The following is a 25,296-nucleotide window of genomic DNA, read 5'->3' as shown; positions in this document are numbered from 1 at the left end:
AAATGTTCAGCAAGCAAGTTTAAGAGCACACACACTTCCCAAAATAACTGCAGAGAACTAGGATGAATCTCTCCATTAATTACAATACAAAAAAAAATTTTATTTCATTTCTATTTGCACCTGAATCAACAAAACATAAAATTCTGGTTTTGGAATGCAGTAATGGAGCCCACCCAAATAAGCTGGATTACTCCATATCTTTGCCCAGGAGCTTCATACTAGCATACTTCCTTATTATAAATACGCAAAACACAGGCAGACCCTTACCAAATAGAGAATTCAGTGATCACAAACTGGAAATAGAAACTGGGAGACAAGGCCCACTGGTAGCCCAAGAGACTTGGTAATCAAAGAGAGGAGAAATCGAAAGAAAGAGTTCCTAGTCCACTGTACAGAATACAAAGAGGCGCAAGAAAGATGCTTCTCAAGCTCTAAGCAGTAAGATTTTAAACTAAAAAGCAAAGAAGAAAAACTCATTATAATTTCAGATAAATGCAGGGGTGAGGAGTGAAGCGGCGCAAGAAGACTGGCAAAAATTCTCATGATCTGAGGTAATCTGTCACCAGACACGGAGAGTAAATGACATAAGGGTACAATATAAAAGATAAGCCAACATATAAAGGCTAAAATGACAATGGGGAAAAAAGTATTCTAATTTCATCAATACTAGGTTGAAAATAACTTATTTATAAGTTAGAATCAAAGACAGGTTGGAACGAAGCTCAAGGAATTATCAGATTTATGTCAATTTTAAATATGGTATATTCATTAGCATCTATGAACCTGACAATTTACTTCTGCTCTGTCTGTATGTGAAAACTACAGAGTTGCCCCTAGCAATGGAGAAAAAAGTGCTATTGAATAAACTGCAGTGCAGATCAAAGATATGGAAAAATGATGATAGGCTTCTTCAGGCTTGAGGGCAGGTCTTCCTGCTGCATGATTTCAAAAAGATCTTCTCCTTATCCTTTCTTTATCCAGCATGTAGTAAGACAGCATCTTCAGGAAAATATCAAGCAACATCTGCCAGTTAGGAAGACACACAGCACAGGACTGTCCTCCCAAAATTTGACTCATTCTTCACCTTGTATATGGTGCGTATTTATGAAACAAGAAAGCCACACTTGTACCGTTAAAAGTTGCACTTCTTATGTTAAATGATGTAGTGATTTAAACTGAATAAAAACATTAGCAAGTCATTTTTTATCATGTTGGAATAAATAAAACAGCTATAGGTAAACCATTTTCAAATGATCTTCTCAGTCACAATCTTTATTAATTGATCAGGGTTTCTCAAAAGTAAATTCTTTATATTAGTATTCACTTGTTGGGGGAGGAGGGGTGTATTTAAGAATTTTTCTTCTGGGATGTTATTCTAAAATAGCATGAACAGAGTGACAGGGATGCTCACTACAGTGTAATTTATATGGTAAAAAATTGGAAGGAACTTCTATTCCAATATATTAATCAATGAAATATATTTTGTAATATAATTTTGTGAAAGACTATTTAATGGTCTAGAAATATATTCAGCATATTAAGTGAAAGGGATAGGTTAAAATGCATTAGGCTGCATATGACCTCTTTTTTTATTACACTATCCATTCATACACAGGAAAAAGACAAGGTATTTACCAATATGCTAATAGTGTTTATATATGGGAAGTAGGGTGGCAATTAATTTTGATTTTTTTTGCTTATAAGATACTTATACAATAAATGTGATTTTTAAAAATATAAGTATGTATGTGTATCTATATCTATATCTACATAAGAGGGTGCCTGTAATTATTTTAAAATTAACATCATCACCATCATCACCAGAGACATGTTGGTCGAAGATTTGTGGTGATTTAAAAAAAGAAAAAGAAAAAAACAAAACAAAACCCTGTAGGTATATCTGAAAATAGATAGTTATTTACAATATGGCTTTAATAAGTTATCTGTTTTCCAAAGTAGCTTTTTTTGTGTGAAACACATATGAAATGTGGCATTTACCTTAACACAGTGTCATGTACACTAATTTGGATATATTATGTGTATAGCAATGTTCGAATAAATGTTTGATGAAGTTATAAGAATGATTTAAAAATTAACAAGCAGCTTGGGAGCAATTATCCTTCCCAGTGTATTCTTCAGAAATAGTTCTTATCTGGTCAAGTGCTTAGAAGTAATATATTGCTGCTTTCCATGAAATAATTGATAGACACATTAAACATTTAAGATTTTAATATTAAGCAAACTCCTTCATTATGCATTAAAGATATATACAAATTGAAGGACCTTACAATGGATAATATATTATACGTTTTCCCAGTGTTCTACAAAATTTAAGATCCACTACCCAGACTTTAGACAATGGTTTAAGTGATAAATATGTATGTACAACTTCAAAATTAAAGCAAAATGAATTATGTCCAAAGTGCTTTACCAGAGTATTATTAAAATGTGTAAATGATGGAATTAAAAAAAATTCCTGATCCATTCTAAAATGTTTCCAAAATTCATTAATATTAAGAGGAAAACCTAAAGTGCACTGTTGTTAAAGTAGTAATAAAAATCAATAGAGGGTTCTTCATATCAAGTTATAGGAAAGCCAGAGTAATACTTTTATTAGGAACAACAAAGTAACCTCAACCCCATTAATTCAGGAGCTGAAACCATCTTGGTGGGGTGAGCATGAGAGATCAGGTTGCAGATGCGCAGTGATTTGAAAACAAATTTTAAAACACTTTATACTATATTGCTCATGTCTGTTTTCCTAACATGCATTAATTTTATATAGACTATAAAATGATTCGTATGTCAAGATTTTTTTCACCCTAATGTAAGCAATCACTATTCCTTGCTAATCACTTTTTATATATCCAAATGGTCTAACATGCATATCTCTTAAAATCACCTGTGGAAAAAAAACAAATGGCTAACTGAATAACATACCTGGTAAAATTACAGTACCATCCTGTTCCAGTGTTTCAGGGCTTATTCTTATGGCTGTCATGCTGTGGTTATTCACATCTCTATATAATAAAAAACCCTGAAAATAACAAAAAATTTTGCTGTTAAGTGTTAAAATATTTTTTCACTAGCTACTTGGCAGAAAGAGCAGTCACACATATCTATACAGTTTTTTGAGGTATGGTAGTATGTAAATATTAATGTCTAAAACAGATTAAAGATTAAAAATATAAGAACATGGGTATGCTTTAATAAAAGGAAGAATTGTACACTACTGGGTATTAATTTAACTTATTACATTCTCACATACATCTATTAGATATACCACACAGGGCAATATGGACATTTTGTTCAAATTATTTTATCACTTGCCAAGTAAATAAGAGAAATGACCACTGCTGCTTCAAAAAATACTTTAAGGAAAAATAGCTTTAGGAGTTTGGTTAATATTTAGGAATGAAGAGGGTGGTGGCTTTAGATGGAACAATATGCCATGGAACTATTTCCATGTCCTTATTTCTTACATAAAATACTATACTGGCAAATAAAAATTCAATAAGATGTTTTGAACCAAGTTTTAAGAGATAATCACTAATTAATTTGACATTTAAAATTTAATTTCAAAATCTCCCTAATAGTGGATATAGAATTTATTTTTCATATAACAACAATTTCTTTAATTTTCAAAATATTTTCATTTTTTATGATTTGATGATGATGAGCAGCTGTGAGCTGAGCAAAACAGGTATGCAGGAATATCTTTATTCTATATCCTTCCACAAGGCAGCTTGGACTTTACCTCTCGGGAAGGGATAGTATGGAAATAAACCCTTGTGGCCCTTTGTCTATCCTTCATCTGCTTCTCTCCATGGGAGGTGCAGTAAGGTATCTGACTGCTGACACCCATCTGGCCATATTAGTCAAATGATGAGATCACGCATTAAGAAAGCAACATAGCCTAACTTTTTTCTCTTTTGTGATCCTCCATATAGGAATCTATTCACTGGGCAGATCACATACTGTTTCCTGGAAGGTACTGATCCAGACTTATAATGACGGGTCTAGTACAAGAAGCTCTAATTTGGACTCAGATCACAGATACAGTCCCAATTCATATTTGCAAATGGTAATGATGGTCTCTGATTCTTATCTAGAAAAATACTTAAAAAAAAAAAAGATTTTATTTATTTATTCATGAGAGACACACAGAGAGAGAGGCAGAGACATAGGCAGAGGAAGAAGCAGGCTCCATATGGGAAGCCCGATGCAGGACTTGATCCGGGGACCACGGGACCACGCCCTGAGCCAAAGGCAGACACTCAACTGCTGAGGCACCCAGGTGTCCCTAGAAATACACTGAAATAAGAACTCCAACAGAAGACATTTTTATTCCCATTTTATAGCTAAATAACAAGGATCAAATAAGTTAACTCAATTGTCCAAAGTCACTCAGCTAGGAAAGATCAGGGCCAGAACTAAAAGTAAACCTCTTATAAATTCGAAGCCAATGATCTTTATATTACACTGCATCACTGTTATTAGCCATAATATTAAAAAATACACTACATCTGTTTAAACAGAAGTGATATTATTTATCGATCAAACAAGTACAAGCCAGAAAAGTTTGGTTTATTGTGGATATTCTCTTACCTGAGCATATCCTAACCAAGATTTTTTTTCTTTTCTGTTTCGGATGCGAGATGTAGAATTATATATATGGCCCTGCAAAGTAACAAAAAACAGTCCATGAACAGTTTCATAATTAATAATCGATGAAAAACACCACAAATGGATTTTTAATATTTATGTTTCCATCATGATTTTCAAAGAAATATTACATTAAAATTAAATAGTACTCTAAAAATGAAACTGAGAACACACAATTCAGGATGGACATAACTTCTGCTATAAGTAAGAACTATAAGAAATTACATTACCCTAACTGTTCCACTGTATCCAGAGCCTATTTTGTATAATCCATCCTTGCATAACAGATAAAGAAAAAATCCATCATTCTGAAGTAAACACTGATCATCTTCATCAACGGATATTTCTTTTAATGGCCACTTGTGCATTAAAGCTGCTTTCTTAATGCCATTGCTAAACCAGTCCTGAATTTGAATTTTTCCCACCAACACTGCTTGTACACTTCTCTGTAGTGAATTTAGTATCGTTGGCACCTATTTGAAAGATAAGAAACAAATAAATATGTATTTTTAAATGTCCCAAACACGAAACAGGTGAAATAAAGATATTTCAGTAATACATGATCATTTATAAGAAAATAAATTGTTCAGAATGATCATGGTTTGACACATCAGTAAAAAGCACTAACTATAGGAACTTATCTATAAGAAGCAGATCTCAAGCAGCCCAAGATAAAAATGTCAAATCCAAAGAATATTAACTTGCACTTTTGGTTCAAAACACTGAAATATGCATCTTTCTCCAAAACATTCAATAACCAGTTCTGCCTACGATTTCAAGTTTTGTGGATGGAAACATACTACACTAGTAAAAAGTATGAACACTGGATATAAATAAAATTATATTGATTAGAATACACACAAGCCAAAATATCTTTTGAATGATTTCATACTTATTAATAATATCCTTTATCACAACAAAGCACAAATTTAAACATGAGAGAACGTTGTGGTGTGCCTTCTACAGATGAAATAAAATTTCCAATGTTTCTCTTCTACTTTGTTTCTCCATTATGAGTACTGTCCATCAAATTCAGCAATATTCCATGAAATGAAAACTCATTTGTGTATTCATTCACAGCATTAATTTAACCAGTATTTATCAAAGACATGCTAAATACCTGGCACTGTAACTGAGTCACCAGCATGGGAATTTTGTTCCTCATCTTTTGTCTTTCTTTTACCACATTCAACAACATACCCAGCCCCCAGGGCACCACCAGCCATAGTTCTACAGCTGCACTGTCCAATATGGCAGCCATTAGCCACATGTGACCACTGAGCTCTTGAAATGTGGTTAGTGCTTTAAATACAAAATACAGACTGGATTTTGAAGACTTAGTATAAAAACAAGAATACAGAATTTTAATAATAATCTTCTTACATTAACTACATGTTGAAATGATTTTGTGGGTATATTGAGTTGAGTGAAATACCTCATTAAAATAGCTAACCACACCTGTTTCTTTTTACCTTTTTAATTTGGCTAATAAAAAACTTTTAATTACATATGTAGACTACATTATATTTCTATTGGGTAGCATTTTGTAGAGGGAAGAGCTTTCACAGTAGTAAGTGACCCACTTTTCACAGATACATTCTCTTCCCCTTCTAGTTCTAAGGCCACTGACTTAACCAAATTATACAATTTCTTACATATAATAATTTATAACATATACTATATATAATAAAATTATACAGAACATATATGTAGCTGAATACTACAAATTTTCTCCCTAGAAGCAGCTATATTAATCTTAAACTTTTTTACCTAGAATATCCACATTCCTATTTATTATGCCAAAGCTTCTACTGTTAATTTTTTTGCTTCAGATATTTTCTCTGTTGGTGCCTATAATGAATGATGATGCCCCTCCTTCTGTCCCAAATACTCAAAATTGAGCTATATGATAATTTCTGGTTAAATTAGTATTCAAAGTTCATTTATTATGACTGTATAATCATGATTCATGAACCAAAAACTGTGTTAACATACTACATTTCTCTCCTTGTGTAATTTTCTTTTTGTTAAGTCAACAATTGCCCTATTTTTGCATTTGCTAAGTTTCCTCTATATCTACCCCTAAGTGTTCCCCATGCTCCCCTTAATAAAGTCAAACACACCATTTCTACTTTTCCCACTTGGCAACACACCTCATGAGACGCTGCTCTGGTCTAGACTAAGGAAGAGGCAGGTGCAGAAGTCAAAATTGTTCTCTATCTTGCCTATTCCAAAGTATCTTCATCAACCTTCAAACACGACTGCTGGTTGAGAAGTACCGAACATCATTTTCTCGCAGAACTTTGAAAGCACTGTTATTTTCTATACCAGAGTTGCTTTTGAAAAATCCAATGCCATTCTGCTTCATCTTTGTTACATAATGTCTTTGCTCTCTGGAACCTTTATTATCTGTTAATTAACAGTGTTCTGATTTGCCAAGCTGTATCTTGGTAGGAGTCTTTGTTTCATATTGAATGTTGGACATTCAGTGTGTGTTCTGTCAATCTGAAAATGTGTATCTTCCAGGTATAGGAACTTTCCTTGTAAGATTTCTTACTTCCTTCTCTCTGCTTGAATACCTATTAGGTAATGGATTTCCTGGTTAAATCCTCTAATTTTATTTTATTTTATTTTATATCACCTATTTTCTCTGTCTTTTCTATTTTCTGGAGACTGCAACCTGATCTTCTAACCCTTCTAATTTTATTGCTAGCTGTCTTAACTTACAAAAATTCTTTCCCGTTCTCTGAGTTTGTTTTTTTTTTAAATAGAATATTGGTTTTAATATAAGTAGGCTTCTTTTATTCCTCATTGAAATATTACAGGCAGCCCGGGTGGCTCAGCGGTTTAGTGACGCCTTCGGCCCAGGGCATGATCCTGAAGACCCAGGCTGAGGTCCCACGTCAGGCTCCCTTCATAGAGCCAGCTTTCTACCTCTGCCTGTACCTCTCTCTCTCTCTCTCTCTCTCTGTCTCTCACTAATAAATAAATAAATAATTTATTTATTAATAATTATTATTTATTAATAATAATAAATTCTTTTAAAAAATTATAAAAAAGAAAAAAGAAGTATTACAGCTTTCTTAGAGCTTCTTCTGTTCTCTATATTCTTTTTATCCAAAGTGTCTTTTACTATTATTATTGATTTGGAGGATTTGTTTTTCCATGTTAGCCTAGTGGCACTTGGTCGTACACTTTGTTTTCCTGCTGCAGTATTTTAATTATTTTTGTTATTTTGTTTGTTTTAATTATTTTTGTTACTATTTTGTTATATAACAATTATTTTGTTATTTTTGTTTGGTTTTAGTATTTCAAGTTTTTATTTAAATTTTAATTAGTTAACTTATAGAGTAATTTTAGTTTCAGGAGTAGAATTTAGTGATTCATCACAAGTGCCCTCCTTAATACCCATCACTCATTTAGCCCATCCCCCCCAGGCAACTCCCCTCTAGCAACCCTCTGTTCTCTGTAGAGAACAAAATAGTCTGTTTTGTTCTCTGTAGAGAACAAAATAGAGTCTGTTTTATAGTTTGCCTTTATCTTTTTTTCTTTCCTCTATGTTCATCTGTTTTGTTCCATATATCAGCGAAATTATGATTATTTGTGTTTGACAGTATTATTTCACTTAGCATTATACTCTCTAGATCCACTTATGTTGTTGCAAATAGCAACATTTCATTCTTTTTGGTGGCTAAGTAATATTCCACTACACTCTCACACACACACACCCTATTATCTTCTTTATGCATTCATCCGTTGATGGACATTTGGGCTCTTTCCATAATTTGGTTATTGTTGATAATGCTGCATGTAAACATCAGGGGCATGTGCCTCTTTGAATCAGTATTTCTGTATCCTTTGATTAATCATCTAGGGGTGCAACTGCTGAGTCATAGGGTAGTTCTATTTTTAACTTTTTTGAGAAACTTCCACACTGTTTTCCAAAATGGCTGCACTAGTTTGCATTCCCACCAACAGTGTAAGAGGGTTTCCCTATCTCTGCATCCTCACCAACATCTGTTCTGACAAATGTCAGGTGATATCTCACTGTCGTTTTGATTTGTATTTCCCTGACAATGAGTGACTTGGAGTATCTTTTCATGGGTGTGTTAGCAATCTGTATGTCTTCTTTGGAAAAAATGTCTACTTACCTCTTCTGTCATTTCTTTTTTTTTTTTTTTAAAGATTTTATTTATTTATTCATGAGAGACACAAAGAGAGAGGCAGAGACATAAGCAGAGGGAGGAGAAGTAGGCTCCATGCAGGAGCCTCATGTGGGACTCGATCCCAGGACCCCAGGATCATGACTTGAGCCAAAGGCGGCATTCAACCACTGAGCCACCAGGTGCCCCTCTTCTGCCATTTCTTAACTGAATTATTTGTTTTTGGGGTACAACCTCATTCTATGAGGCCGGCATTACCTTGATTCCAAAACAAGACAAAGACCTCACTAAAAACGAGAATCAGGCCAATATCCCTGATGAACATGGATGCAAAAAAACTAAACAAGAGCAAATCGAATCCAACAGCATATTTAAAGAATCATTCATCATGGTCAAGTAGGATTTATTCCTGGGCTGCAAGGGTGGTTTGATATTCACAAATCAATAGGCGTGATACACCACATTAATAAAAGAAAGGATAAGAACTATATGATCTTCTCAATAGATGCAGAAAAAGCATCTGACAAAATACAGCATCAATTCTTGATAAAGACCTTTAACAAAGTAGGGATAGATGGAACATGTCTCAACATCATAAAGGCCATATATGAAAGACTCACAGCTAATACAATCTTTGATGGGAAAAAACAAATTTTTGCTCTGTGGTCAGGAATTAGTCAGGGATATCCACTGTCATCAACATTACCTAACATAGTACTGGAAATCCCAACCTCAGCAATCAAACAAAAAGAAATTAAAGGAATCCAAATCGGCCAGAAGTCAAACTTTCACTATTCTCAGGTGATACAATACTCTATGTAGAAAACCTGAAAGACTCCACCAAAAAATTGCTAAAACTGATACATGAATTCAGTCAAGCCATAGAATACAAAATCAATGTACAGAAACCTGCTGCATTTTAATACAGCAATAATGAAGCAACAGAAAAAGAAATCAAGGAATTGTCCAATTTATAATTGTACCAAAAACCGTTAAGATACCTAGAAATAAATCTAACCAAAGAGGTAAAAGATCTTCACTCCGAAAACTACAGAACAGATGAAAGAAACTGAAGAGGACACAAAGAAATGGAAAAACATTCCATGCTCATGGAGTAGAACAAATATCGTTAAAATGTCTATATTGACCAAAGTGATCTACACATTTAATGCAATCCCTATCAAAATACCCGCTAGCATTTTTCACAGAACTAGAACAATCCTAAAATTTGTATGGAACCTCAAAAGACCCCAAATAGTCAAAGCAATTTTGAAAAAGAAAAGCAAAGCTAGAGGCATCACAATTCCAGACTTCAAGCTATATTACAAAGCTGTAATCATCAAAACAGTATTGGCACAAAACAGACACACAGATCATCAATTAAAGAGAACAGAAAACCAGAAATGGACCCTCGACTATATGGTCAACTAATGTTTGACAAAACAGGAAAGATTATCCAGTGGAGGAAAGAGAGTCTATTCAACAAATGGTGTTGGGAAAACCGGACAGCCATATGCAGAAAAATGAAACTGGACCACTTTCTTACATCATACACAAAAAATAAACTCAAAGTAGATGAAAGATCTAAATGTGAGACAGAAAAACCATCAAAATTCTAGAGGAGAACGCAGGCAACAACCACTTCGACATCGGCTGTAGCAACTTCTTACTAGACACATCTCTGGAGGCAAGGGAAAGAAAAGCAAAAATGAACTACTGGGATTTCATCAAGATAAAAAGCTTCTATACAGGGAAGGAAACAATCAACAAAACTAAAAAGCACCCGTCAAAATGGAAGAAGATATTTGCAAATGATATATGTGATAAAGGGTTAGTATCCAAAAATCTATAAATAATTTACCAAACTCAACACCCAAAAAACAAATTATCTGATTGTACACTTATTTTTAAGAGTAAGCTACTAAAAAACTGGTAGGAAACTTGGCATGAGTAGACAGGATTTGTCAGATCACCTGATTTGAGCTCACCTCAAAAACGATCACACTAAGTAAGATTGGGAGTTTCATTGGAGGACTCCTCCCTCACCTCCATCTCTCCACCAAATGTCTGCATTTGTGGATCTTTTCTCACTCTTTCTCCAAAGAAGAATCTGCCAGTCTTTTTCCTAAAAGCTATAATAAGTCTATGGCCAGTGTTCTGGAAACAAGATTAAGAAACTTCATCATCAATACAAAGATTTTCATTTAATCTCCATTTTCGCCCAGCTCCTATTTCCACTCTCAACTGTAGTTAGTTTCCCTGGCCTCTCTAGTTCAGTCTCTTCAGACAGCAAACCTATCTCTGGGGGTATGAGAAAACAACAGCTGCTTGGCTACAAAGGGCAAAAGAACAGCTCTGGGGTTCTCTACCTTCTGTTACATAGATTTCTAATGAATTTTTAGCTCTGCCCTCACCACCTATTACTACTAATTCCAAATCCCATCTGGAATTTTAGGTGAAAATCAATGTACTTTCTATGGGAATTAGCCTCTTAAGACAATTTAAGCTTTCTCCAATTTCTATTTTTTCAAAAATATGTTCCATTCTTAAAAATCTAAACTTAAAAAAATTCCTTTATTATAACCTTTGTGGAGACTAGGAAGGAAGCAGAAATTAACATGTTTCTTCAACATAACTCTATTTCTCTCATGCTTTCTAAAAATGTACTAAAGTTTTAAGACAACCCAGTACTACAATAAGAAGTCTCAGATTTCCTCCTTTTCTCTCCTATTGATTTTCTCTCACCAACACTGTGGCAGGACCTAGAGAATTTATTCTGATAAACTAGACTTCCTTATTCTGAGGATTCTATGTCATTTACCAATTTTGGAAAACCTTACATATTATTTCAAGTACTGCTCTACACAAATGCATTATTGCCTTGTGAAACTCAAATTAAGTTGATACACCAGGCTTTCTCATTCTCCATTCACATTTCTTATTTTGCCTTTTGTATCTTCTTTGTCTCTCTGTGTTGCATTCTGAATAATTTCTTCCTCTTTTATTTTATTTTTTTTTAATTTTTATTTATTTATGATAGTCACAGAGAGAGAGAGAGAGAGAGAGAGAGGCAGAGACTCAGGCAGAGGGAGAAGCAGGCTCCATGCACCGGGAGCCCGATGTGGGATTCGATCCCGGGTCTCCAGGATCGCGCCCTGGGCCAAAGGCAGGCGCCAAACCGCTGCGCCACCCAGGGATCCCTCTTCCTCTTTTATATCCAATGGTTAACTCACCTTTAAAATTTCAGATTGTAATTATTTTATTTCCAGTTCAATCTGGTTCATTTTCTGACCCATCTGATTTGTTTTTATATTCTTATTCCTTAATTATACTTGTGATACTTGTATTAATTTACCATATTAAATATATATATGCGTTTTATATCTATTTCAAATAATTTCAATATATACAGACTAGGCAGGACTGATTCTGTTATATTTGTTTCTACTAACTCTGAATGATGGTGCTTTTTTTTTCTATGCGCTTTTTGTTTATTTGTGAACTCAGACGTGTTTTGTCTGTGGGAAGCCTTTGAAACCTGGAGTTCATTCCTCCAAAAAGGATTTTGGTCTTCTTCAACAAGATACCTTATTGTACTATCATCCCTGCCCTATTTTAAACTCTCAGCTTAAGCTTTTTGCAACAAGATAGGTAATATGCATTTGAATCTCAAAGAATTTGCAATGTTAGAGTTATATGTTCTCAGGAAAGATTTTTCTTCCTCCACCCATAGCCTGGTGAAGATAGTTCTGTAAAATGAAGTGAGTAGATGGAATGAGACCAAATCATGAAGAATACTATAAGCCATATTAAGATAGTAGGCTTTAATATGGTGTTGTGGAGGCTGGAGACAGGGATGCAGGGACAGGGCACGTCTATAGAGAACCTCAACCGCTGTTGATTCAGGGGATCTGGAGTTGTGCAAGGCCTAATGTTTAAGCATAATATTACAGTCACACAGATATGCATGCAAGTCCTGTCTATTAGCTGAAAGCTCTCGATATTAAAACTATACTAAACTTTTTTCAGTCTTCAGTAGTCCACTCCTCTTAATTCCATGCCTTAGTACATGGATACCAAGAACATTCTCCCTCCACATCCCCAACACTAACACCTCCTCTCTCTGGACTGGCAATTCAGCTCATCATTTAGATTATACCTTAATATCCCCTGAGATGAATCTATACAGAAAAAAAAAGATACAAGAGTTTCTGCCAAACTTCATTTTACTACTTTATACACTGTAGATTATTTACACATCAACCTTGGATATATCAAATCACTATTAATTAGTGAGATAAAGCAGAGGATTCCTACTGACAGAAATTAAGGTGAGATTCAAACTTGGCATCTTGGAACCATCTAAGCAGCTCTAAGTGAAATACCTGTATTGGAAAAAAAAAAAAAAAGAAATACCTGTATTGTTTGGCAAGCATGGCTGCCATTGTTGGTTAGGATAGCAGAGATGGCCTGAAGTGTCCTTCCTGTTTCTCCCCAAGAAGCCACCAAACTAAAGAGGCAAGCACAGGAAAGTGCTGTCAAAGACTGTCCTGTGCTGTCATTCATTCCAGTACTTCGAACAGTGATTTCCAAAAGGAGCTGGAAGAGAGACTCTGTAAATAAAATAGAACTCAATTATATTCAACATACAGAACATCAATGTGTCTATTGATTTATTTTTACCTTGCCTCATTAAAAAAAAATATTTAAGACACCTAGAACACTTACTTTTGCACTACTTCCTTTCTAGTTACCCCTTTCCTCCCAAAGTTAGAATATTTATATAAAAAGGATCTCAGAGAACATTTAATTCAACCCCTTATTTTTGTAAATATAAAAATAGAATCTATCCCAGATTGTTTAAAAGAAACTTGTCTTGATCAATTCACACATTCAAGAAATATCCTCTCAAGTAACAGACTACTCACTGCACTTATTTTACCTTTTATGTTAAAGATTTTATTGTTTATTCATGACAGAGAGAGAGGCAGAGATATGGGCAGAGGGAGAAGCAGGCTCCCTCCGAGAAGCCTAATGTGGCACTTGATCCCCGGACCCTGGGATCATGACCTGAGCCGAAGGCAGATGCTCAAGCACTGAGCCACCCACCCAGGCATCCCTATTTTACCTTTTAGAGTGGGAAGAATACAAGCTTCTTAAAATGTTAGTATCAAGAAAATTATATATTTGCAAAACAAGAGAATACATAAAACACATGCTATCATTTGTCTTAAAGCTGCTTTATTGCTAACATAACAACAGTTCACATTTATAATTTATAAAGAGAGTATATAATTCATTTTATTCTGTAGAAAGACCTCCAAGTCAGTAGGACAGATACTCTCCCCCTTTAATGGACAATGAAATTGAGACAGGGAGATAAAGAGATTTTCCCGACATGATAAAGCCATTTAGTGGCAAAGATGGTAAAGTAACCCCTGAATGTCCTATGGCCACCAGAAATTTCCACACAAAATTCCCGGAACAACTTTGTCCAAGACTGAATCAACAGACTTCTGGGTATTTCTTCTGCAGAACGGAAAGGGAATTTGAAAATCCTTACAAGTGATCACTCCAGACAGAAAGAGAAAGAAAGAAAATCAGAAAAAAACTGCAAAATTGAGAAAGATAAAGGAGAGGGAAAAAGAAAACAAGAGAAAGAATTTGTGAACTGCAACTCTCTGGAAGTTAAAAGACCTTGTGGGGTTTGTTTGTTACCTCACAGAAGCCTAGCCTTCCTGTGCTCTTCTTCATTTCCTGTATCTCGCACACCAATGAAGCCCTGTCAAGTTCTCTTCCTAACACCTCTGCATGCTCTAGCAGGTCCTGACCGTCTTCCCAATCCGTGCTATCACCCACCACCTTGGACTCAGACTACAACAGTGTTCATAAACTAGCTTCTAGTTTCTCTGTTAACAGAGAACAGTGAATCTCTGTTCACTTTTGCCCTTTTATAGCCAAAGAGAATTTTTTAAACCCAAAATCTGTATTTTTATTTAAAATCCACTCATCCCTTTGTTTGTTCCTTCTTCCTTCATTCCGTTCTCCCTCCCTCCTTCACATGCCTGTGCATCCCACTCTCTCCTTCCCTTCACCTTTCCCTCCAACTTTCCTTCTTTCCCGTCATCCTTTCATCTGTCCCAACTCTGTCCATTCTACTTTCCATCATTATCCTTCTGGCCCTTCATCTTTAATTAGTCAGCAAATATTTACTGAATTCTTCCTGAACATGAGAAACTATTCTGGGTTGTGATAGTACTCTGGCAAACAAGGCAGAATGCCTGTCATCAAAAAAGTTAGATTTAAGGGGAATGGAACACTTTAAGCGCTATAAAATAAAGAACTTTTTTTAAAGCATCAGGAAATAGCGAATGACTTTCCATTTCTCCTAGAACAATAGCCATGAGGCTCCTGTAACACAGCCTATGAAGCTTCACATGATCCCGTCCCCGCCTCCCTCCTCACTCATGGCAAAGTCCTCCCTCCCTGACTCTCCATATTCCAGCCAGCCAATCTCTGTTCAGTCGTTCTCCTTCCTGTATCAGACACTTATTGCATGCTGCCCTTTCTGCCTAGAAATTCAGCAAACTCCTTCGTACTCATTCTTCAAATCTCCATCTTCAAGGAAGCCTGTTACAGACTCCCAGAACTCCCTCTACTTTCCCCCATACTATTTACACATATCTGTAATCACACATGTCCAACTATCTGATGCTAAGTCCCATAATAACAGCAACAATGTCTGTATTGACCACCCCTGAATTTTACACTTTTAGCCCAGAACATAGGAGATACTATTACATTTAAGTGAAGACTTAAAAACATATATTCCAACCTTAAAAGAACAGAAAAATGGATGTAAGAAAAGTGATTTTTTTTTAACTAAACAATTTCTAAATCAAAATCCATTTGCTAAGAAAAGGAGCTTGGTGTATCCAGAAATACATATACACCTGTATTTTCCCTACCTGACAGTAATACACATATACCTATATTTTTATGAATAAAACCAAATTTTTTCATGAAAAAAACCTGAAGTGTATTAATGTGATTATGCTACTAGATTAAAGGAAAAAAGAGGCAGATTTCAACAGAAATTTAGTTTGAAAGAAACAAATTACATCTTTGAGCTAATTTAACAAAATAAGAAATATAAAATGATGGTAACTCCCTCAATAGAAAAATAAGTCAAAGCAGTGAAGAGATAAGAAATAGACACTAAAAGATAAAAGATAGACCAAAGAGGTATAGCATCATCTGAAACTGTTAACAAGGTAAAAAAAAAAAAAACCCAGACATATTAATCAGGTAAAAGTTTTAATAAATAGAAGATGTTTAAGCTAAAGCACACATAATTTCAAAACCAGTATTAAGAACAAGATCTATTTTGAAAACAGTAAAGGAAAGGGAGTATTTAATATAGACTGGATACAAAACAAGCTGTGTAACAACTGATAAAAGACGATCGTATGCCAGAAGATCTAAGAAAAAGAAATGCTTAGCACGTTATTCAAAGTAACAAGTAAGATATACAGATTTTAGTGGATATTTTAAATATTTCAATTATTTGTTAATTGACAAACCAGAGCTAGAAACAGCAAAATATTCTCAAATAAAATCAATCAAATAAATAAAAGCTTTAGTAAGATGCTGTAATGCCAAATAAAGTGTCACAATAGTAATATGATCATTGCTGTTACCAAAAGGAGAGTCAACAAGGTGCCTGCTTCTTACCATATGACAGCTTTTATTTAGTACTAGTATTTAATAACATGGGGCAGGGGAGGTATTGGTTTTTTAAAAATATTTAGCTTGTTTTCCTTGCAAGCACTCACCTCCCCCACTAAACCAAACAACAAAAAAATCAAACACAAAATCTAATCATCATGTGATCCCTCCCCCCTAAAAAACCACCCAAAACAAGACCAATGTGAGGTTCTCACATGTGGGTCTAATAAACACCAAACAGCCAACTAGAAAAAAAAGATCAAACTCTAGTCCACACCAGCAGTGTGGTTCCCAGGCACTAGCATATCACCCAGAAACCTTTCTAAATGCAAATTCGTGGGCCCCATGCTGAATCTACTGAATCAGAAAATTCACAGATAGGGCCCACATGACTCTGATATGAACTAATGCTTGAGATTTAGAAAAATCTAGACTCTCAAGGCCCATGGTTAGCGTCAGAGAAAAACAATTAGCCAACTGTTTTCAAATTTTTGCCCCCATCTCTATTTCTTCTTTAGGAGCTCCTAACTTGCTTATATAGGATTATATGTTGAACCTCTATCAGTAACACAAAAGGTGTGCATTAATAAAATCCAAATACACTTTACAAAAAAGCAAGTATTTTTACTTATTGGAAGTTGCCACTAATCCACAAGGCATTATCTACAATAAAAATGGATTTTTATTTATAATGAATACCAAAGAAATGCCCTCTGTTGGGAAACTAGATGTGCTGTTTGGGTTGGTAGCATTTGTTTCCTCTCTTTCCACTTTTTTAACTACCCAGAATAACACATAAAGTTAGAGAAATTCAAAGTTTGCTATTTTGGCCTAAGGTTTAATTAGAACAATTTAAGTTAATGGTAACTATAGGGTTTAGGATTACTTCCGGGTTCCAAGGACTTATGTTTTGCTTTTTTCCCCATCATGACAATAATCAAGAAATGTCTGTGCATGAACTAGAGAAGTCTTAAACTGTAACTTTAGTAGAACATAGCAAAATACCTGAAAATTTATATCCCTGCTGTTTCAGTATCATACTAAAAACAAAAACACAAACAAAACAAAAACAAATGCATTACAGGCTGCTGCATATGCTTCATAGGAGAAGCTATTTAAATTTATAGATTTCATTCAATGCCCCCTGAGCACTTACCTAGGACCTCGGGTGGCTCTGACTGGAGGCCTTCTGGCTGCTGACCCTGAAGTACATTAAGCAGGGCCTGGAGACTCCTGAGGCACAAGGATGGATGAGAAAATCGTGTCTCCTTGATCAATTCAAAAACTTCACAAAGTCCAACCTCAATGATCTGTTTAAGATAAAAAAAATTTTGATATATATGTATATATACATATATACACACACACACATCTTCTAACAGGTAAGCTAATAATGCTTTCCAGGCAACTGAACCAGTACAGCCTATTTCCACAGCAAATGATTAATGCTGCCATATTTAAAAAGAAAAAGAAAAAACACATAAAAAAAATAACACAACCACCCACATGTTTAATTTCAAGATTCAGTAAACTATCTAGTTATATGGAAGGTTAAAAAATAATGGCACTACTTTAAAAGTAGCTATAACATAAGGAAGCCATAACAAAATAAGATGAAAATTCTAAGACTGCACTAGATACCAGGTTACACTCACTCAGAAAAAAAAAAGAAAAAAAAAAAAAAAACCTCTATTATTTTAAAAATTCATTTGGCCATACTCAAGTACAAATCAGCATTATTTCATTAAAAGTCATGATAACTCACACAGAAAAAAAAGTCAACATAACTCATTCAATGAAGAGATTTATTTTTTAAAAGATTTTATTTATTTATTCATGAGAGACAAAGGAGAGAGGCAGAGACGTAGGTAGAGGGAGAGGCAGGCTCCCTGCAAGGAGCCCAATGTGGGACACACACACACATACACACACGGACTTGATCCCAGGATCCTGAGCCAAAGGCAGACGTTGAGACCACTCAGCCACCCAGGCACCCCAATGAATATATTTAAAAAGCTTTTCATCTTAGCCCTCCCTATAAGGGCACAATCACAATAACATTATTATTTACTGATGGTGTTCCCTCATCTTCTAGGGTTTATCACAAAAAGAATTAAAAACTGCCTAATTAAAAGATCACTGCTATTTTTAGTTTAATTATCTTATCATTTCTCATCAGGACCAGGGAAAAATCTAACTCAGTATCTAGTAAAAGAGAAATCTGCAGCTAAAGATTGACAGAGAAATGTGATGACCTGGTAGTGGGAGATACCTTGAGAGGATTGACAGAACAACAGACAATGAAATTACATTTCTCAGTCAGTGCCAATATTTTAAGAAACAGATGTACAAGATCTTTTCAGAAGGTGTTAAATTATGTGGAGAAGCAACAGAAAAACTTAAAATAAGACTAATTAGTAGAAATGTATAAAAGCATTAATTCTACTGGACATAACAGCAAAAGAATATTCTCTAGGCTGAGATTTGTGCGTTAATTCATGTATTACATAAATATTTCATAAGCATTTATTTTGGGCAACTCACTACAGGATATAATGAAAATACACATTACACTAACCCGTCTTCTAAGAATTTATACTTTAACAGATATCCTTATACATGACTCTTACCCAGTGGAAACTTCTATCATAGCATTTATTATATTACAGTGTAGCTGACTATTTTTGTTTTCTTTTTTCTAACTGTGGTCTCCTTACAGACAAGGAGCATGTCTGAACTAGCTTGATATTGCCTTTAGCTAGCCCAGTGCCTGACACAATAGGCATATAATAAATTTGTTTAATTGCTCTCTCAGTTGTGTGCTAAAAACCACTGCAACTCAGATATATATTTTCCAGACAACAGTCAAATCAGCTGCAAGCAAGTTAGTTGCAGTTTTGATAATCATTTGCAAGGTTTCTAAAGAATACAGATGTGACTGAGAAGTCAAAATAACTAACAGGACTGTCTATAGAGAAGTTATCCAAAATCCTAGCAGACTTAATTATAGCTAAGATTACAGAAGTTGCTTGTATAAAGTTTCAACTGATTAAATGCATTAAGCAGTGAAAATTTTCCAGGTGATATAGTTTCTTTTCCTGGAATAAACTAAAATATAAAAACGTGCTATTCAAGATTTCTATCTGCTTATGTACTTACATGAAATGAATCTGAACTCAAGGATCTATTAAACACAAAATGTGGGGCTGTATTCTCAGGTCAATGGGAGTCTACAACTATATCCTTTCAGTCTTCAAGAATGCTTACTCTACTGCTACCAGTCATGACTTTTCAAAATCCAAAGGAGATATTATTCACAGATAACATTTTTAGCTAGGGCTTATTTATACAAAATTCCTGCAGTAACAGAGAAAATCTTGAACCTTACCACAAAGAGTAAGGCTACTTCTGAACAAGTTCCCAAATTTTCTCTCTGGTAAGTTTAGAGTGTAATACCAACTGTATGACAATAGGCAACTCAGGTACACTGCTTAGGAACAGAACACTGGCTGGTTTTGGTGAGATATACCCATAAAATGTTAGTCAAATGATAAGAGAAACTGTCTAGGTTAACCACTGTAGATTCTCTCATCTGTACCTTATACTTCACAAAATTTTTTTTAATACAGGGGAAAACTACTTTGTTTCCAGAATAATGGTATGTTTTCAATATACAACAAAATAAAAATCAACTTCAAGTTTTCCACCATATCTACCTTTGACATTATTGAACTGAGAAAGAAAAGATGTTGTGATGATTTTTCCCCTGAGGTTTGGCTGAGGTTATTTTACCATACATATCAACTTTGAAATTGCACTTACACATCGAGGCCTTATAGTCACTGAGAACATACTATACTTTCCACTCACTCAGTATTAGAAAGGAAGAGTATAAGGAGATAAAAATATAGTAGAGCAAATACAATCTGATTTCATTTGTGCAGAAATAATATATTTTTAATGTGTATATATAAAAATGCTTATAGTGGGTATATTTTGGTTAACAGGGTTTTAAAAAGGATTTCTATTTTTTAATATCTATTTCTTCTTTGTATAAAGTGTTCTGCACTTTTCAAATATCTGCCTTTATGGTCAGCAAAATAAATATAACTTTCAAATAGAGTGGTCAATTATAATAACACACTAAGCTTCAATACTTTCAATGATAAACCATAACTAACCACCTACCACACAGTATTCCACTTTTCTTCAATAAGTAGTCTTTTCTAAATGTACTAATTTTTTCCTTTACAGTTGCTTTTTTTTTTTTTTAAGATGTTATTTATTTATTCATGACAGACACAGAGACAGAGAAAGGCAGAGACACAGGCAGAGGGAGAAAGCAGGCTCCATGCAGGGAGCCCGACATGGGACTTGATCCCGGGTCTCCAGGATAACACCCCAGGCTGAAGGCAGCGCTAAACCACTGAGCCACCAGGGTGCCCTACAGTTGCTTTTAACCATTAAATCCTGAAGGCTATTCTATTTTAAGGACACAAACTCAAATAACTATCTGATATGGCCAGTTCAATGTCATTGCTGGGAAAAAGTGAGATAAAAACATGCTCAGCCAAAGAAAAATGACACAATGAGCCTTTCAAGGTTTTATTTTTGCTCTCCTCAAATCATATTATTTCCAAAAGTGACTATATTATTACACTAACATGTATGAACATGAAAGTTTAGTTACATTTCGATGTAATAATAAGCTCTTTGCCATTAGAAATTGTATCTTGTTCTATTAAAAAGTCCCAGAGGGAGGGGGTAGGGGATAAGCAAAAATAGATGAAGAGGATTATAACTTGCAGATATAAAATAAATAATTCCTGGAGATACAAAGTACTGCATAGAGAATATTATCAATAATATCATAATGATGTTGCGTGGCAACATGTAGTGACTACACTTATGGTGAACATTTCGAAATGTACAGAATTATCTGTATGTTGCATACTTGAAACCAGTAATAACATTATATGTCAACTATACGTTAAAAACTGCTTTAAAAGTCCTAGAATCCGGGGATCCCTGGGTGGCGCAGTGGTTTGGCGCCTGCCTTTGGCCCAGGGCACGATCCTGGAGACCTGGGATCGAATCCCACATCAGGCTCCCGGTGCATGGAGCCTGCTTCTCCCTCTGCCTGTGTCTCTGCCTCTCTCTCTCTCTCTCTCTCTCTGACTATCATAAATAAATAAAATAAAATAAAATAAAAAAGAAAATGAAAAAAAAAATAAAAAAAAAAAATAAAAGTCCTAGAATCCATTCTAATACTTCCAAAATACACTGAAAAAGCTCAAGAGGAAACCAAAAGTAGATTTATATGTATTACCACAGAGGGAAAATTCTTTCAGAATTTTTTATATAAAGGAAATATTTGGTAGAGATGATATTTACAAATAAAAAATGAAAATACAAATAAAATAAACAAATTTTATAAAATAAATAAAATTTGGTAGAGATGATATTTACAAATAAAAAATACAAATACAAATAAAATAAATAAAATTATTTTACAAACAAAAATCTTGAGGGGAACAAAAGGAAGGGTGGAGGAAGTGTAGCAGCAGAGGAGGAAAAAGAGCAGAGCAAAAAGAAGAGAAAGAATTCTGCTTCTTAGAAAGTCTGGGTGTGAAATGTCTAAGTTCCTATCCTCTAACATACAAATTTATCTATGACTACTAGCAACTTCTTCCCTTTCTCTTGACACCCAAAAGTGTCCTTACAACTTTTCAAAGCTAACAATTTAAGCTATGTCCTGGATCCCACCCCCATTCTATCTCTAACAGAATTTTGTTTCACTTTCTTCCCCCACACGGTGATAGCTCCCAAATCTCTATTTTTAGCTGGGACCTTTCTTTGGAACTTCAGCCCTATATAGTGTACATGGGATACCTCACAGGACCTCAAACTCAGTATGGCCAGAACTAAACTTCATCATCATTCCAGCACAGTACTGTTTCTCTTCCAGTTCTCCCTCCTGCGGTAAATGGCATTGTCACTCAGAAACTTTAGAAATATGCTTAGATTCCACCTTCTCTTTCAGCCTTCATCATCAACTAATTACTAATTCCTGTCAATTCTACTTTCTTAACACTTCCTATATGCCAAACACTACCACTACCCTCATTCCAAGCCTCAGTAACCCCTCCTCAACAACTGTAATAGCTATCTCACTGGCCCCTCTGCTCTAATCTTACCACCCTCTAGTGATCTGTCTTACTAGTACCCAAGTAACTTTACTAAAATACAAGTCTGATCAAACTCCTTTGCTTTAAATCTTCAATATTTCCAAATCACAAGACAAAATCTGAAAGTGGCTACAAGACACAGAATGCCCTTCACGATCTAACCCCCGCTCTCTGCCTCTTGCTCTACTCAGCTACTCCATCTCAGCCAAAACAGACCACTTGTACTTTTACAATGACGCTGTTCCCTTTGCCTGCACAGGAATCTGTAGTCAGTGCTACATTCTTATTCTACCACGTTCCATTACACCTACCATACCCCTAGGAGCCCTTAACTGACTAGACATGTCTGTTTACCCCTACCAGACATAACTTTCTTGAGGGTAGGGACTGTGTCTCATCATTTTATTTTCAGGGCCTAATACAATGCTTGCTACAACTCAAAAAAGAATTCAGAAGTAAATAAACTTAAGAAGTAAATAAATAAGTCTATGTAAATCTATACCTTTTAACAAAATATGTGGTATGACCAGCCTCAAATAAGACTGAAAGGGAAGTATGAATCCTAAAAAAAACTATTAAGAATTACGTAGTTATAAAGCTTGGAACATTTTAGAGGATCTAGAAATCAGATAGTGAAAGATGGTTTGAATGGGGTAAAAACTGTATCTTAGTTTTTAAGATTTTACTTATTTATTTGAGAGAGAAGAGAAAGTCCGTGAGTGGAGGGGAGAGGCAGAAGGAGAGGGAGAAGAAACAGGCCCCCACTGAGCAGGGAGCCCTACATGGGGCTCCATCCCAGGACCCCGGGATCATGACCTGAGCTGAAGGCAGATGCTTAACCAACTGAGGCACCCAGGGGCCCCTAAAATCTGTATTTTGGGAAAAAAAAAACTTAATAGAAAGCATTTAGGTATAGGTAAGAAAGTCCTTTTTAAAATATCAAAGATTGCTGACGCACAAAAACCAAAAGCAAAAAAACCTGACAAAGTCTATGTAATAAATTGAACTTAGTTTTTAAAATTCAAGGAGAAAATAAAATTGGATCAAACTGCTATTTCAACAACAAATAAAAACTGCTTTAATTATGTGAGAGGAAAGAAGTAGGAGAGAAAAAAAAAACTCAGTGAAAAGAAGGAAAGTGACAGCCACATGTGTAGGAGGAACAATAGAGGAACAACTGAAAAGAGAAGGAAAGAACTGATGTAAAAGAGTAGCATCTGGAGCAGAACCGGTTGAAAGGAAAAAAATGCTACTACCATTTCTCACCTGCCCTCAAATTCCCCTCACCTCAAGCTCTGAAGGCCTCATCTCTTCTTCCGTGTCAGTCCTTTCCGTCATGCAAATGCCTGCCAAAAACACCACCTGGAAGTTTCAGTCCCCACCCACACCCTAACCCACAGCATTCTGAGTGCTTCTGCATAAAGACATCTCGGCACTTCTTCCCCTCTTGTCCTATCATCTCACAGATTGTCCAGAAGTTTTATTTCCTTGGACATAAAGTATTTATTAATAAATTGAAGAGTTCCTTGAAAAGTAACTCAAATTCATTTGCACCTACACAATGTCTTATTTGCACCTTGTTTGCACCTAACCTGATATACTTATAACTACTTATGACACTTATTAACTCACAAAATCCTCCTACAACCCTGTGAGGTGGATGTTCTCTTCATTTCATAGATGACAAAATAGGCACAGATAAGTCAACTAACTTTCCCAGCATCACACAGCTAGTATTTTTAATGGTGAGTGTTTGAGCCTGTGCAGTTTGACTCCACTGTCGATGTTCTTAATCATTGTACCCTGTTCCCTGACGTGTCAGTACTGATGGAAAACTCTCTACCTAGATAAGCTTACATGAAAAAGATGAGCTTGCTAGCTTTAAGTAGAAGAAAGGAGTCAGTAAAGAAGGTACACTTAAGGACAGTGGAGAGAAAGGAACTAAAGAACCCAAGAGAAAGATATTTGAAGACAGTTGACTAAAAGGCTGAGGAAGTTCATACAACCACTTTTACTCTATGAACCAGGAAGTAAGTCATCCGCTGAGCATAAGGTGAGAAGAATCCCACAGTAATGATTAAGGACAGTGGTGTACTTTCTATCTTGGCTGCTATTTTCAAATAGCAAAATATTTGCATGATAGCCCCTCTGTACATGTATAAACGTTTCCAAGGCAGAGTTTTAAGATACCAGTTTATTTATTTTTTTAATTCTTTTTTTTTAAATTTTATTTATTTATTCATAGAGACACAGAGGGAGAGAGGGGCTGAGGAACAGGCAGAGGGAGAAGCAGGCTCCATGCAGGGAGCCCAGTGTGGGACTCGATCCAGCGTCTCCAGGATCACCCCAGGCTGCAGGCGGCGGTAAACCGCTGCGCCACCGGGGCTGCCCAAGATACCAGTTTAGTAAAAAAAGCAATAGACTTTAATCATTTATGAGAAAGAAAACCATTTTTAAATGCCTATATTTAGAAAAAAGCAATACACATGAACCATTTATAGTAAAGGTACCCTTTTAAAAATGTCTATATGTCTTTTGTTAGAAATACAAAC

At 35.2% G+C, this 25,296-nt stretch overlaps 1 protein-coding gene across 14 annotated transcripts in view; it reads right to left on the bottom strand.

Moving 5' to 3' along the window:
- Positions 1-25,296, bottom strand: part of MYCBP2 (MYC binding protein 2) — a 259,127-nt gene that overhangs the window by 199,866 nt on the left and 33,965 nt on the right. For all 14 annotated transcript variants that reach the window (XM_072782680.1, XM_072782681.1, XM_072782690.1 and 11 more), the window contains exons 4-8: positions 17,713-17,866; positions 13,245-13,441; positions 4,896-5,138; positions 4,609-4,680; positions 2,941-3,037 (exon numbers count right to left, since the gene is read on the bottom strand). In XM_072782680.1, coding sequence (XP_072638781.1) covers positions 2,941-3,037; positions 4,609-4,680; positions 4,896-5,138; positions 13,245-13,441; positions 17,713-17,866 — 763 coding nt within the window. The remainder of the gene's footprint in view (positions 1-2,940; positions 3,038-4,608; positions 4,681-4,895; positions 5,139-13,244; positions 13,442-17,712; positions 17,867-25,296) is intronic.

The sequence above is a fragment of the Canis lupus genome, chromosome 17, assembly GCF_048164855.1.
Source record: "Canis lupus baileyi chromosome 17, mCanLup2.hap1, whole genome shotgun sequence".
NCBI classification, from domain to species: Eukaryota; Metazoa; Chordata; class Mammalia; order Carnivora; family Canidae; genus Canis; species Canis lupus.
Note: the sequence above shows the minus strand (reverse complement) of the source record. Positions and strands in the feature narration are given on the sequence as shown.